The sequence below is a fragment of the Rhinatrema bivittatum genome, chromosome 12, assembly GCF_901001135.1.
Source record: "Rhinatrema bivittatum chromosome 12, aRhiBiv1.1, whole genome shotgun sequence".
NCBI classification, from domain to species: Eukaryota; Metazoa; Chordata; class Amphibia; order Gymnophiona; family Rhinatrematidae; genus Rhinatrema; species Rhinatrema bivittatum.
Window position 1 is genome coordinate 79,554,701 of NC_042626.1, and position 16,844 is coordinate 79,571,544.

The 16,844-nt window shown below is 48.8% G+C and overlaps 1 protein-coding gene across 5 annotated transcripts in view; it reads right to left on the reverse strand.

Annotated features, from left to right (window-relative positions):
• Positions 1-16,844, reverse strand: part of SOCS7 (suppressor of cytokine signaling 7) — a 282,229-nt gene that overhangs the window by 8,674 nt on the left and 256,711 nt on the right. For 4 of the 5 annotated variants that reach the window (XM_029573963.1, XM_029573961.1, XM_029573959.1 and 1 more), the window contains one exon: positions 1,675-1,831. In XM_029573963.1, the coding sequence (XP_029429823.1) occupies positions 1,711-1,831 (121 nt within the window). In that variant the 3' untranslated portion in view covers positions 1,675-1,710. Of the gene's footprint in view, positions 1-1,674; positions 1,832-10,314; positions 12,443-16,844 lie in introns of those variants that run through there. The other variant, XM_029573962.1, reaches the window with a different exon arrangement.

Here is a 16,844-nt window from a genome sequence, read left to right on the forward strand (position 1 = left end):
GCTACTACCGACTTTCACCTCAGAGAGCCGAACGGAGTCCAAAAATTGCAGTCTTCTGCTGAAAAAGAAGATGAAACAAAAATACACTTACCCCAACTGAGCCCTCAGTGAGGAAAATGAGAAAAGAAAGAAAACAGGCAACAGCCTTTCAGCAAGTCACCAGGCTAGAGAGGGATGAGTCAGCACCAGCGGAGAGCTCTCCCCCTGCTGTAAGAGGAGCCTTAGCAAAGTGACCTAAACTGTAAATTTAAAACTTACTTTTTTTTTTTTTTTTTTTAAACTTGATCCCCCTGAGGAGGTAGCCCTAAGCTAACAAGCTGGAGACCACAAGTCCCCTGCTCACATCTGGAGTCAAATCATTACTGAGAGCTGTTACAGGGGAGGCGTGGTTATATGGGTCCACCCCTGGGAATTTTGTGTTCTGACTCCATCTGCTGGACATGGAACACAACCCACCGTCTGGAATGATCCTGGTATGTACAGGGAACAACCAATATGTAATAGAAGCAGATGCACAAGAATAAAAGTCAAACAACGTATCAATGAACTCAATGAGCATCAAACAGCAGTAAACAAGAGAGACAAACTCAGTTGATAAGCACAGTTTGTGGTAACTTATTCCACCAATAAAGCTCTGGAATTTGCTGCCCGAGGATGTGGTTAGTGCAGTTAGTGTAGCTGGGTTCAAAAAAGGTTTGGACAAGTTCTTGGAGGAGAAGTCCATTAACGGTTATTAATCAAGTTTACTTAGGGAATAGTCACTGCTATTAATTGCATCAGCAGCATGGGATCTTCTTAGTGTTTGGGTAATTGCCAGGTTCTTGTGACCTGGTTTGGCCTCTGTTGGAAACAGGATGCTGGGCTTGATGGGCCCTTGGTCTGACCCAGCATGGCAATTTCTTATGTTCTTAATTTCGAACCGCATAACAAAAACAGCAATTTCGAACCGGAGCTGGGTTAAAAGCCTTTTGTAGTGGAATCACTAGATAATTTGCCTCTCGTGACCACAGCTATGATGGGCCTGAAATTTAATATGCTGAGAAACCAGTAACCTGTAGAGTACAGTCAGCATGTGTGAAATGTTTTCAGAATTGTGCCTATAGCGTTTTCCATTAGCTATAAATTTCTTATACATTTTGTTGGTAAACCAAAGTACAGGACAATACCATAATCAACACAACACAATGGTGTGCAATTTTTGTGAAAAGCCTTCTTGAATATAAAAAAACAAGGCAAGTAACTCAGTTGTTGCAAATAAACATTCTCACAAGAGATCCAAAGTTAGAAAGGCATTAATTTGGACACCCAGATTATACTCTGGATCTTTTGCTTAAATTATTATCCTGTCCCGTTTTTTCTTCCTCACCCATAAATACTGAGCAGAGTGGCAAGTTATCTAATACACTAGGAAAGACTAAGCTCCTGCTCTATCAGCAGCACAGAAATCCAGAAGGGAAATAAAGGGCTGGAAATGCATTAGCAAGATGATGGGGATTCAATACAGAATAGCAGGGGGTACTACAGGGAAGGAGTGAGGTGTAGTACCAAAACTATATAGGAAATACAACTTTGCCGCCATTAAGCTTGACTCCAGCAGGTTTTATTAGATTCTCACTTAAAAAAACAAAAACCCATAGTCGACATGCACACTGTGGGACAATGGGTTGTTCTTACCAGAAGTGGCAGCAGGAAGATAGTTTCTAAGGCCCGCTACGTAGAAGACTCAATCTCAGGCTCCTGAATGGAAACCTGGCGAGTCTCCTTCAGTGACAGGTACACCTCCTCCTGAGGATCGTAGTAATAGAACTTTCGCAAATAAGAGATCAACGGCCTACGGAAGAGAAAAGGTTACTCACACCACAGCTTTGAGGTGAAAAGCAACTGAACATGAGGGAGTTCTGTCACATCCACACAGACTAAAAGAAATGTCAGCCCAGCCCTCCCCCCTTTCATCTGCACTGGAACCTTATACTAGAGCTGAGTGTGTGTACGTGACAAAACCTTTAGTCACTGATGCCACAACTGAGCAATTGTGTCATCACATTTACAGAACCTGAATGTAAACCGATGTGATCTCAGATCAAATGTCGGTATATAAAATAAATCACATATTACTTGTACTGTATATACTAGGGATGTGAATCGTGTCCTCGATCGTCTTAACGATCGATTTCGGCTGGGAGGGGGAGGGAATCGTATTGTTGCCGTTTGGGGGGGTAAAATATCGTGAAAAATCGTTAAAAATCGAAAAATCGAAAAATCGAAAAACCGGCACATTAAAACCCCCTAAAACCCACCCCCGACCCTTTAAATTAAATCCCCCACCCTCCCGAATCCCCCCCCAAATAACTTAAATAACCTGCGGGTCCAGCGGCGGTCCGGAACGGCAGCGGTCCGGAACGGGCTCCTGCTCCTGAATCTTGTCGTCTTCAGCCGGCGCCATTTTCCAAAATGGCGCCGAAAAATGGCGGCGGCCATAGACGAAAAAGATTGGACGGCAGGAGGTCCTTCCGGACCCCCGCTGGACTTTTGGCAAGTCTCGTGGGGGTCAGGAGGCCCCCCACAAGCCGGCCCAAAGTTCCTGGAGGTCCAGCGGGGGTCAGGGAGCGATTTCCCGCCGCGAATCGTTTTCGTACGGAAAATGGCGCCGGCAGGATATCGACTGCAGGAGGTCGTTCAGCGAGGGTTCCGGCGCCTCGCTGAACGACCTCCTGCAGTCGATCTCCTGCCGGCGCCATTTTCCGTACGAAAACGATTCGCGGCGGGAAATCGCTCCCTGACCCCCGCTGGACCTCCAGGAACTTTTGGCCAGCTTGTGGGGGGCCTCCTGACCCCCACGAGACTTGCCAAAAGTCCAGCGGGGGTCCGGAAGGACCTCCTGCCGTCCAATCTTTTTCGTCTATGGCCGCCGCCATTTTTCGGCGCCATTTTGGAAAATGGCGCCGGCTGAAGACGACAAGATTCAGGAGCAGGAGCCCGTTCCGGACCGCCGCTGGACCCGCAGGTTATTTAAGTTATTGGGGGGGGGTGGGGATTTAATTTAAAGGGTCGGGGGTGGGTTTTAGGGGGTTTTAGTGTGCCGGCTCACGATTCTAACGATTTATAACGATAAATCGTTAGAATCTGTATTGTATTGTGTTCCATAACGGTTTAAGACGATATTAAAATTATCGGACGATAATTTTAATCGTCCTAAAACGATTCACATCCCTAGTATATACATACAGATGTCAGAAACCCCACACTGTCAGCCAACTCAAGGAATTTGTAAAGCAAAGCTGCTTACCTGTAACAGGTGTTCTCCTAGGACAGCAGGATGTTAGTCCTCACATGGGGGACATCAGATTAAGCCCGGCATGGAAAACTTATGACAGTTTCTAGAAACTTTGACTGGCACACTGAGCATACCCAGCACGCCATTAGCTGCACGTCCACACAGGCTCCCTCTTGTCTCGAAACATAGAATTACAAAAAAATAAAACAAACATAGGAGAAACCCAACTCCGTGGTATGGCAGGCAGGTTTCGTAAGGACTAACATCCTGCTGTCCTAGGAGAACACCAGTTACAGGTGACCAACTTTGCTTTCTCCTAGGACAAGCAGGATGGTAGTCCTCCCACATGGGCTTGGGCCTGAGCCATGTCCAGCCAGGCACCGATAAAGCTCAACCAAGGTGATGGAGTGAGATGGGACTTCGGGTAGTTGATGACAAACCCGAGGGACTCCAGCACCCAAATAGTCAAGCTCAGGGAGCAAAGCACCCCGGGTCCTGGGAGGTGCTCCTGACCAGCTAATCGTCCAAGTAAGGGAAGACTGTACTCCATGATAGTGAAGGTGCGTGCCCACTATTGCCAGACATTTGGTGAAGACCCACGGGGCTGAAGCGAGGCTGAACGATAACACCCTGTACTGGAAGTGCCTCTCACCCACAAGGAACACCACAGATATTTCCCTGTGACTGGGGAAGATCTTGATGTGAGCATATGCATCAGATCAAGGGAGCAAAGCCAGTCCTTTCTTTGCAGAAGAGGGATCAGGATGCCCAGTGAGACCATCTTGAACTTTTCTTTTTGGAGAAATTTGTTCAAGGCGCTCAGATCCAAAATGGGGCGGAATCCCTCTATTCTCTTTGAAATTGGGGAAATAGTGGGAGTAGAACTTCCACCCTTGCTGCTGCAGCGGTACGGGCTCAACTGCTCTGGCCATTACAAGGGCAGAGGGCTCCATCAAGAGAATTTCCTACTGGGAGGACTGACCCCCAGATGGACATGGAGAAGAATCCGTGGGGACATCCTAGAAGTTTAGCCGGTACCCTCGACGAATGATGCATAGGTCAGAGGTAACTTGGGGCCAGCGGTCCACAAAGGATCCCAGCCGACCTCCGACTGGAGGGTCTGGAGTCGAGGGTATGGCGAATTGGCTTATGCTCCCCCGCATCCAGTCAAAACCCTGTGGTGGAGCTCTGCTTGTGCGCCAGCTGTGGTCTGGGGGTCTGATGTTGCCTACAGCGGCCCTGGGAGCTCACGCATGGAGTTCCAGCACGCAAGGCAGGAGGGTAGTATTCCTTTTGGTGATAAAAGGACCCCGACGCAAAGATTTCCTGGCAGAGGACAGCACGTTCAACGTACTAGCCAAGAGATGCTGAAGGGCCTAGAGGTAGACTTTCAACTAAGCCACAGCATACCTCACCCTTATCCCCAAACAGGTTCTCACCCATACAGGACAGGTCCACAAACTTCTCCTGGATCTCTAGTCAGAGATCAGAAGCTCAAAGCTTGGGCACCAATGTCCACTGCCGCCACCCTAGCCTTCATCTCAAACACATAGTATGTGGACCACACCTCGTGTTTACCACACTCCAGGCCCTGCTGGGTGACTGCCAAAAAGGCATCCTGCTGCTGCTGCTGGGGGAGGCTGACAACTCCTGAACCTGCTTCCAGAGGTTTCGAGTGTATTGGGTCATGTACAGCTGGTAGAAAGCAGTAGAGTGATCAACATCAAGCCCTGGAACACCTTCCTATCCAAGGCTTCCAATGCTCTCTGCTCCTGACCCGGAGTCACAGAAGCGTGGGTGCGGGAACGCTTGGCCTTCTTGAGGGCCGACTCTACCATGACTGACTGATGTGGAAGCTGACGCCTCTCAAAACACAAGGCCTGATGTATTAAATAGACTGCATCTGTTTTCCAATTTACCGGAGGAACAGATATGGGGTGCTCCCAGATCCAAAGGACTAACTTCTTGAATATATCATGGATGGGAACAGCTATAACTTCCTTTGGGGCATCGACAAACTGGAGGACCTCCAGCATCTTATGTCAGGCATCCTCCTCAGTTAGGAGCTGGAAAGGGATGGCTTCCGCCATGGCCTGGACAAAGCCCGCAAAGGTCAGGTCTTCCGGCAGGGACCAGCGCCTCTCCTTCGGAGGGGATGGGTCCAAGGGGAGATCTTCCAAGCCAACAGAGGAAACCTCAGAGGAATCATCTCCCCACAGGTCATACACAGCATCCTCCTCACTAAAGTCTCCTGGGGACCCTTGCCCAGGCCCCTCGGCCTGGGCACATTGAAGGCACCATGGGCACTGGGGGGGAACAGAGGGACTGGAAACCAGGCCAGGAAACACTGGACATGAAACCAAGGACCCCAATAGTGCCACAACCACTCATCCTCCTTCTCAGAACCCATGACAGGAATCGCCCCAGACGGAGGAGGCACCGGTGGGCCACTGGGGTATTGAAGGACCCCCTGGGCATCTGCAGCTGCTGTGTAGGCAAGACACCAAAGAGGACATGGAGGCACTCAAGCAGCGGTGCCAACATTGCGGGTGCCTGCTCTGGCACCAGTGCAGTCGGTGGTTTGATGCCCTGCAGGGCTCGGATCACCGCCAGCTGCACTCTGTGGTCCAGCTCCTCTTGAAAATCTGTGAAGACAGGACGGATTAAGGAGGAGGAAGATAAAATGACACCAGACCTCCCATGGAGCCCAGCACCAGTACTGGTGGGGAACACCTGGGACTCCCGGGTTCGACGGAGGTCAATGCCTCCTCTCCGCGGGGTTGCTTTGGGGGCATCACAGCATCCGCCGGTACCGACCCGAGCCCAGCGCCATGCGACAACGGCAACTGGTGGCAATGCTTCCGGGATTTCCCTCTGTGCTCAGCCCACTCTTTCCCCGGAGCAGAGGAAGATGTAGTCTATCCTGAATCCTGGAGTGGGACGACACCGATGGCAGCCTATACCCGGCACCTCTCTCCCAAGTGAAGGTTCCGGGTTCATGGGTTCCCCCACAGCTCTTCGGTGTCAACGCCCCATGACTTCGTAGTCGATGGATCAGACTTTTTGGACCCAAAAAGTTTATCTATCTTGTTCAGACGGGTCCGAAGGCATTTGGGGGTCATTTGATCATAAAAACACCACCCTCTGACGTCGTGCGATGCCCCCAGGCAGAGGATACAGACCTCGTGCAGATCCGTGAGCACTGGGGGCATCGGCGAAAACCGGATGCCATAAAAAGAGACCAGTGAGCAGTCGATGACCGGCAGCCACCAATGAGTGACACTACTGGGAAATGACCGCGAGAAAGGAGGAAAACTTACCCCGCCGCTCTACCAAGGCACTGACCAGGAGGAAGAGGGACCCTTGCGCAGGACATCTGTAATCAACCAGGAAATAATGAAAAACCATGATGAAAGAGCAGAGCTCTACACCCGTGAGATGAAAGCTCCGTGGAAAAAAACAAGTGAAGAGGAACACCGCGTGGACATGCAGTGTTATATTGGACAACTGTTTAAATTTTAAAAAATTCATCAATAACAACTAAAGAATGCTTTTACAAATTACAAGTTCTGAAAAGGCTCAGACCTCTCCTCCACCTACACGACTTTTTGGGATTTGGTAAGGCTAGGCAATATAATAGATTGTAAGTAATTATCTACCTGTGTGGGTGTTATAGCCTGATCTCTACGATACAAGGCAGTATAAAAGGAAGTAAAACAGTCCCGTATGTCCTTAGTGGTGGTTAATATATCCCCTTGCTGTGTCTTAATCTTAGCTATGTTAGACTGAAGTATGCGTCTTTTCAATTGTCGTGCAAGGACTTTACCCGCCTTATTATGACCTTCAAAGTAACGTTGCTTAGTGCAGTCCAAGTCATAGGCGATTTGTGCTGCATCTAACATATTTAATTCAGAATGAGCAGCTCGTAACTTAGATAGATTTGGGGAATTTAAAGTAGTAGAATGCGAGCGTGTGAGGCATGGCAATTGAGCGCAATAATGTAACACGCCGCTGCTCTCTCTGCTTCCGTAAAGCAGATGCCAAGGCTATAAGCCGTCCTCTCATAACCACCTTCGAACCTTCCCACAGGGTGCTTGCCGCTGTAACCGAACCCTTATTTATCCGAAAATATTCCCATAAGTGTTCTAAAAGGTCTTTACTATGTGTAGTGTCATGCAGGATGTCCTCTCTCAATCTCCAAAAGCGTATACCAGTATCTGTATTGGCTAGTGAGACTTGGATCCACAATGGGGCGTGGTCGGACCAAGTTATGTCCCCAATGCCCGTGTCCAGGACTTGATTTTGCATTCCTTTGTCAACTAAGACAAAATCAATCCGGGAGTAGGTATTGTGTGGATTAGAGTAGAACGTGTAGGTTCTGGAAGTGGGGTTTCGGTGCCACCAAATATCAATCAGACTCCAATCATGCATAAGGTGGGATAGCTCCGCTGTGGCCTTCCAACCTCCCGCATTTCTATAATTTGAGGTATCAATCCTGGGGTTGTGCACAACATAATGGTCCCCACCCCATATTAACAGGCCCTCAGCAAAGGCACTGAGGAGTGCCAGTAAAGAGCGGAAAAAATGCTTCTGGTCTGTGTTAGGGGCATAAATATTAACAATAGTATAGAGTTGTGTATCAATTTGAAGTTTGAGGAATAGACAGCGTCCCTGTGGGTCAGCAATGTGTGCCTTATAATCAAATATGACATGATTGGCTATGAGGATACCCACCCCAGCGTACCTGCATGCCTTGGTACTAGCGGCAAAGTAAGAAGTTCGGTAGCCCTTAAAGGTCAGCAAACGCTCATGGTGTTTACGTGTATGTGTTTCCTGGAGCAATGCAATAGCAACATGTTGCCGGTGTAGGTCACGCTGCAACAATTGGCTTTTGGTAGGTGTATTGAGTCCCTTAACATTAAGGGACCAAATAAGCAAGGCCATAAGTGAAATTAGCCTACCAATAATAAAACCCCCATATGGGTTCAAGCGCCCCCCCCCTCCCCCCCAAGTGTACCTGATTGTGTCTAGATAGGCAATAACAACAATATATCCCCAAAGAGCTCATGGATAGTAAATCCCCCTCCTCCCCCCTTCCCTCGTTTCCCTGTCCAAGGTCATATGTATCCCCCTTTGGGATACCTCCCATCTCAGGGGTCTTAGCCTCCAACGGGAGAGCCGCCTTCCCTGCAGACTATATAATATGAAACATAACAACAGTCCTTCAGCCCGAAGCAAATGGCTGAGGTTTGGAAATCTGCGATGAAAATGATACCATTGCAGTAGAAGAAATGATGGTCCTTGCCGATTCAAGTTCCTCTTTTTCAACGGCCCGATGGCACATGTGTAGATCGAGTAGCTCCTCTCTGGCGTTCCAAGTGCCTGGTATTCCCTGCCCGCTGCCTCCTCGATGTTTCAAGTGTTCTATTGATTTTCGGCTGGTTGTCGTTTGGAGCGGCATCTGGAATGGGCAGGTTGGCTTTACGAAGCGCTTCTTGGGCTTCTGCCATATCTTTAACCCAGTAGGTGGTACCATTGGCTATAAACAGCATGCTAAATGGAAATGTCCACCGGTACCGAATATTGTTGTCCTGAAGTACTTTAGTGGCTGAAGACTGGAGGATAGCAAATGTAACCCCAATATTTAAAAAGGGCTCCAGGGGCGATCCGGGAAACTACAGACCGGTTAGCCTGACTTCAGTGCCAGGAAAAATAGTGGAAAGTGTTCTAAACATCAAAATCACAGATCATATAGAAAGACATGGTTTAATGGAACAAAGTCAGCATGGCTTTACCCAGGGCAAGTCTTGCCTCACAAATCTGCTTCACTTTTTTGAAGGAGTTAATAAACATGTGGATAAACGTGAACCGGTAGATATAGTATACTTGGATTTTCAGAAGGCGTTTGACAAAGTTCCTCATGAGAGGCTTCTAGGAAAAGTAAAAAGTCATGGGATAGGTGGCGATGTCCTTTCGTGGATTGCAAACTGGCTAAAAGACAGGAAACAGAGAGTAGGATTAAATGGGCAATTTTCTCAGTGGAAGGGAGTGGACAGTGGAGTGCCTCAGGGATCTGTATTGGGACCCTTACTGTTCAATATATTTATAAATGATCTGGAAAGAAATACGACGAGTGAGATAATCAAATTTGCAGATGACACAAAATTGTTCAGAGTAGTTAAATCACAAGCAGATTGTGATAAATTGCAGGAAGACCTTGTGAGACTGGAAAATTGGGCATCCAAATGGCAGATGAAATTTAATGTGGATAAGTGCAAGGTGATGCATATAGGGAAAATAACCCATGCTATAATTACACGATGTTGGGTCCATATTAGGTGCTACAACCCAAGAAAGAGATCTAGGTGTCATAGTGGATAACACATTGAAATCGTCGGTTCAGTGTGCTGCGGCAGTCAAAAAAGCAAACAGAATGTTGGGAATTATTAGAAAAGGAATGATGAATAAAACGGAAAATGTCATAATGCCTCTGTATCGCTCCATGGTGAGACCGCACCTTGAATACTGTGTACAATTCTGGTCGCCCGCATCTCAAAAAAGATATAATTGCGATGGAGAAGGTACAGAGAAGGGCTACCAAAATGATAAGGGGAATGGAACAACTCCCCTATGAGGAAAGACTAAAGAGGTTAGGACTTTTCAGCTTGGAGAAGAGACGACTGAGGGGGGATATGATAGAGGTGTTTAAAATCATGAGAGGTCTAGAACGGGTAGATGTGAATCAGTTATTTACTCTTTCGGATAGTAGAAGGACTAGGGGACACTCCATGAAGTTAGCATGGGGCACATTTAAAACTAATCGGAGAAAGTTCTTTTTTACTCAATGCACAATTAAACTCTGGAATTTGTTGCCAGAGAATGTGGTTCGTGCAGTTAGTATAGCTGTGTTTAAAAAAGGATTGGATAAGTTCTTGGAGGAGAAGTCCATTACCTGCTATTAAGTTCACTTAGAGAATAGCCACTGCCATTAGCAATGGTTACATGGAATAGACTTAGTTTTTGGGTACTTGCCAGGTTCTTATGGCCTGGATTGGCCACTGTTGGAAACAGGATGCTGGGCTTGATGGACCCTTGGTCTGACCCAGTATGGCATTTTCTTATGTTCTTATGTTCTTAAAACGCTTGCGCAGTGTGGAGGCCGCCAAGTCATTATAAATGAATATTTTATGATTTTCCCAGAGCCAATCCTTCTGTTTTCTAGAGGCGGCATAGATACGAGCTTTCTCTTGGAAAGTTTGAAGGCAAGTCAAAATGTCTCGGGGTTTTTCTGAGGTACGCGGCCCAAACGTTCGATGGGCACGTTCAATGTGGAAGGCCTCAGGGCCCTGCTCAGGGTCCGCATCAGTGTTCGCACTACTCAGAAGTATGGCGTGAAATATTTTTTTCACCACTTCGGTGCAGTCAGTATATTCTGGGGTTTCCGGTACGCCCCGTATACGTATATTATTTCATCGAGATCGATTTTCTAAATCCTCAATTTTTTCATTGAATACCTTAAATGTCTGCGTGAGACTGGGCAGCATCGTCTGCCATTTTGTGGATCACCTCCTCGTGGTGTTCTACTCTGATATCAAGATCATCTACGCGGTGGCCAACCGCTGCCAGGTCTTCTCGGACCTCTGAGATGGAAAGCAAAAGCTCCTGTTTATGTTGTTTTAAGTCTTTCCGGAGGTCTATAAACCACTCTCGGAGTTCAGTACGTGTGGTAAGTTCTGCTAGCGACATCGGCGCAGTGTGATCCGAATCTAGCTCCGAGGCTTCGATTGTGGCCTGCTCCGTCAAGGGTGCCTCGGCACTTTTGTGTACTTTAGCATATGAAAATTGCGTTAGATCTGGATTTTTCCACTTGGACGCCATCCTTACTGCTGAGGCCGTGGTCAAGCGATCTGATCGGTATGGTTAACGGCAAAATTAGAGTGCTTCGGGCTGATAATAAAAAAGGACCGCAGGGAGCTCTCGAGTTAGGCAGCCATTCCCATCGGTGACGTCAGCGCGCCCCCTATATACTTATACTTTTATAATGCTTTCTCCCTTGGTCCTAAGTAGCCCTCCCTCACCTCCCCTGCTACACTCTTCTCCCCACCCTTGGTTTTGTTCACAATTGTTATACTCTAAATGGTTTTACAAAAATGTTAATACTCTGTTACCGTCCAAGTTTTTTACCCCTGTTCGATGTATTTCTCTTGTGTTTTGATGTAAACCGATGTGATATGACGTGTCATGAACGTCGGTATAGAAAAAGGAATAAATAAATAGTGGCATGCTCATGCATAAGTTGTCCATGCCGGGCTCCATCCGATGATGTCACCCATGTTTGATGACTACCATCCTGTTTTGTTCTAGGAGAAATATCTTTTATGACTATTACTACTACCACTATTACATCTGTAGCACTGCCAGATGTAAGCAGAGCTGTATAGAAACAGTACCTGCGCTGTGGAACTTACAATTTAATCAAGAGACACAGATAAAACAAAGGAGAGAAAAAGATAAGGAAGGACATCAGCTGCGAGAGGAAGTGTAGTAGAATCATTTGGAAGTAAAGGGGAAAAAAAAGAAAGAAAATAGTGTCTGTTCCCTGCAATCTCCCAGAATTCTCCACCTTCTATAGAAGTGGGTGAAACTAAGACAATGCACTTTTTAAAGTAGTCTCCACACAAGTACCTTACTTTAACAAAATCTAAAGTCAACATGATAAACGTTCAAAAAATAAATGAAAAAAAGAGAAATTTAGAGAATGTGTTAAAGCTTTCATATATAATCCTAATGTATTTTTTATACTTATTGTACTGATATTAAGTTACATCATTTTATTGTAATTTTATTGCTGTTGTAAACCGTTGTGATGGCTACACCGTTCACTTATGATGAGCGGCGTATCGGTATGCAATACCAATACTTTTAAAATGTGGTTTTAAAAGCACTTATAAAAAACATTTTTCGTTATAAGTCAGCTGTTTTGATCTCCTCTGACTTTGCTACGCGATGTTTTAAGCCAATTGAAGTGGCTTCAAAGCCCCTGAGGCAGCTCTTTGAGCGAAACTCGGCCAGAGTCGGGCAAGCTTCAATAAAATCTTGTTTACAACCGATCCATCTACTCGTGTTTGTTGCTGACATCCACCTTGGATCGATTACCGGTTTGCTTTCCTGGACAATAAATAAAGCAAAAACTGATAACAGCAATCATTTAAATGGCATTATTCAAAGGTTCATTATTCAGATCAAAAAGATTATCAGGTCATCCAACCTCTACTGAACAGAAAGATGCTCCCAGTTCTGGAACTGCAAACAAAATGTTGAGATTACTTACCTGATAATCTCCTTTTCCTTAGTGTAGACAGATGGACTCAGAACGAATGGGTATGGTATGCTCGTGCTAGCAGTTGGAGACGGATCTGACGTCAGCACGGGTATATATACCCCCACAGGAAGCATAGCAACTCAGTAATCTTCCTTGCAAAAGCTGTTACGGATGTGTGTACTGACGCTCAGTGAAATAGTGAAACAGGATTCCCCTGACCGATTGATAGTAGCTGGAGACCACCAGCATTCCCAACCGGAAGGAGTCAACACCTGGCAAAAGGGGACGCTCTTATGTAAACAAATGACATGGCTTACCTTGAATCGGTGAAACCCATGTACACTGGCAGCTGGGCAGGATGCTGAGTCCATCTGTCTACACTAAGGAAAAGGAGATTATCAGGTAAGTAATCTCAACATTTCCTGGCGTGTAGCCAGATGGACTCAGAACGAATGGGATGTACAAAAGCTTTACTCCCAGCCTGGGCGGGAGGCTGCCTGAGGACCTTGTAGGACCGCCCTCGCAAATGCTGTGTCCTCCCTGGCCTGGACATCCAGACAGTAGAACCTGGAGAAGGTATGGAGGGAGGACCATGTCGCCGCTTTACATATTTCTGCAGGCGACAGCATCCTGGATTCTGCCCAGGATGCCGCTTGTGCTCTGGTAGAATGAGCCTTGACCTGTAGAGGTGGAGACTTCCCAGCCTCTACGTAAGCTGCTCGGATAACTTCTTTAATCCAGCGGGCAATGGTGGGCCGCGAGGCCGCTTCACCTTGTTTCTTTCCGCTGTGCAGGACGAACAGATTGTCCGTCTCTCGTACTTCTTGTGTCACTTCCAGATATCTGGGCAGCAATCTGCCAATGTCGAGATGGCGTACCAAACGTCCTTCTGATTTCTTCAGGCCTGCCGTAGTTGGCAAGGATATGGTTTGGTTAAGATGAAACTGTGAAACCACTTTAGGGAGAAAGGAGGGAACCGTACGAAGATGGATAGCCTCAGGAGTGATTCTGAGAAATGGATCACGGCAGGACAGTGCTTGTAGCTCTGAGATGCGGCGTGCTGAACATACAGCCAGCAAGAACACCATCTTCAAAGTGAGAGAACGGAGAGACAGGCCCCGGAGGGGTCTGAAGGTGGATCCCGCGAGGAAATCCAAAACTATGTTGAGGTTCCACAAAGGCACTGGCCACTTCAGTGGCAGACGAATATGCTTGACTCCTTTCAGGAAGCGAGAAACATCTGGATGCGTGGCAATGGTCTTGCCATCCCTCCTGGGACCATAGCAAGACAGCACAACCACCTGAACCTTGATGGAGCTGAGGGAGAGACCCTTCTGAAGTCCATCTTGCAGGAAATCCAACACAATAGGGATTGTGGTCGCATGCGGATTGGTGCCATGAGTGTCGCACCATGCTTCGAATACTCTCCAGATCCTTACATAGGTGAGGGATGTGGAAAACTTGCGAGCTCGGAGTGTATCTATCACGGGCTCCGAGTAACCTCTTTTCTTCAGTCTAGCCCTCTCAATGGCCAGACCGTAAGAGAGAACTGAGCTGGATCCTCGTGAAGGATGGGACCTTGACGTAGAAGGTTCCGGAGAGGAGGCAGGGGAAGGGGCTTCCCTGCCAGTAGTCTTCTCATGTCCGCATACCAGGGTCTTCTTGGCCAGTCTGGTGCCACCAGAAGAACTAGGCCCCGGTGCTTCTGAATCTTGTGGATGATGGCGCCCAGCAGAGTCCCTGGAGGCCATGGCTGAACCAGGGCATCGATTCCGTGTGAGAACGGATCGCGCTTGCGGCTGAAGTATCTGGGTACTTGAGCATTGGACTTGTCCGCCAGTAAGTCCATGTCCGGAATCCCCCAGTGATCACAATCATCCGGAAGGCTGTGGGTGACAGCCGCCACTCTCCCAGATGTAGGCTTTCTCTGCTGAGGAAGTCTGCCGTGGTGTTGTCCTTCCCGGCAATGTGGACGGCGGAGATGTCCTGAAGATTTGCCTCTGCCCAGGACATCAGCGGGGCTCTCTCTAGAGAGACCTGTCGGCTTCTGGTTCCGCCCTGGCGGTTGATGTATGCCACCGTGGTGGCGTTGTCGGACATCACTCTGACTGCTCTGTTCCTCAGTCTGTGAGCTAATTGCAGGCAGGCTAGCCGGACTGCTCGTGCCTCTAGACGGTTGATGTTCCACCCTGATTCTTCTCTGTTCCACCGCCCTTGCGCGGTGAGTTCTTCGCAGTGTGCTCCCCAGCCGCTCAGGCTGGCATCTGTGGTGAGCAAAGTCCACGTGGGGGAGGACATCTTCGACCCCCTGCTCGTGTGGTTGGACTGCAACCACCACCGTAACTGGGTCCTCACTCTGGCCGGCAGAGGTAGGTGCGTGGAATAATTCCGGAAGCGGGGGCTCCATCGAGAGAGCAGGGAGTGTTGTAGCGGTCTCATATGGGCCCTTGCCCAGGGTACCACTTCCAGGGTGGAGGCCATGAGGCCGACAACCTGCAGATAATCCCAAGCTATGGGCCGGCTGGCTCCCATCAAGGACCGGAGATGCGTCTGAAGTTTTAACCTTCTCTTGGTAGTGAGACTGACTGTGTCTGCCTGGGTGTCGAACTGTACTCCCAGGTATTCCAGTGATTGGGAAGGCTGTAGGCAACTCTTTTTGAGGTTGACTACCCATCCCAGGCTTTCCAGAAGTGCGATCACTCTGTCGGTTGCCCGATGGCTCTCCTCCCGTGATTTGGCCCTGATCAGCCAATCGTCCAGGTAGGGATGGACGAGGATTCCTTCTCGTCTGAGCGCCGCTGCTACCACTACGACCATCTTGGTGAAGGTCCGCGGCGACGTGGCTAACCCGAAGGGCAGAGCCCGGAATCGGAAATGGCGTCCCAGAACCTTGAAGCGTAGGTAGCGCTGATGATCCGGATGGATCGGGATATGCAGGTAGGCTTCTGACAAGTCTAAAGCCGTGAGGAATTCTCCTGGCTGTACTGCGTTCTTGACTGAGCGCAGCGTTTCCATGTGAAACCTCGGGACCCGTAAGTATTGGTTGACTGACTTGAGGTCCAATACGGGCCGGAAGGTGCCCTCTTTCTTGGGTACCATGAAATAAATGGAATAGTGTCCAGAATTCATTTCTCAGCCAGGTACTGGGATGATGGCTTTCAAGGACAGGAGCCTCGCCAGGTAGCTTCCAAGGCTGCCTTCTTGTGTATGGGACACGAAGATTCCACAAACCTGTCCGGAGGGAGATGATGAAAGTCCAGATAATACCCCTCTCGGATGATGGCGAGGACCCACTGGTCAGACGTAATCTCGACCCATCTGGGGAAAGAAGAGGCTTAACCTGCCCCCTATGGCTCCATCCCCCGGATGGATCGGCTGATTCTCATTGTGAGGCATGGCCGGGACCTGAACCCGGGCCGGCTCCCCTCTTGCGCTGCTTGGTCCGAAAGGACTGATTCCTGGCCTGAGGACGAGGTGCCTGGTAGCGGCTCCTATAGGGAATGAAGCGCTGGGAGCTCCTACCCCTGGAGGGCCTTGGAAAGGCGCGCTGGTTCCTTCTGAACCGATCTTCCGGTAGTCGAGGTACTGGAGAGGTGCCCCATGTGCTGGCCAGTCTATCAAGGTCGCTGCCAAACAGAAAAGAGCCCTTAAAGGGCATTCTGGTGAGACGTGTCTTCGAAGGAGCATCGGCTGACCAATTCCGGATCCAGAGCTGCCTCCTGGCGGCTCGGAGGATGAGATCCCCTTGGCTGTTGTACGGACTAGGTCAGAGGCAGCATCCGTGAGGAACGAGAGAGTTGACTCCATGTCTGCTGCTGGAGCATTGTTCCTGACCTGTGACAAACAGGAACGCGTCACCACTGTGCAGCAGGTTGCGATCCGCAAAGATAGAGCAGCCACCTCAAAGGTCTGTTTCAGAATGGCGTCCAGACGCCGGTCATGAGGCTCCTTGAGGGCCGCCCCCCCCCCCCTCAACTGGAATGGTAGTGCGCTTGACCACAGCGCTAATCAAGGCGTCCACCTGAGGGCACGCCAGCAGTTCCTGAATAGCCGGTGCCAGGGGGTACATGCCTGTCAGGGCCCGACCCCCTTTGAATGAGCCCGCTGGTGCAGCCCATTCCAAATCTATCAGTTGTTGTGCTGCTTGCAAGAATGGAAAATGGCGGGCTGTAGGACGAAGACCTTCCAGCAGGGGGTTCTGCGCAGAGGGTACCGTAGCACTGGGACCTGTAATATCCAACTCCGTCA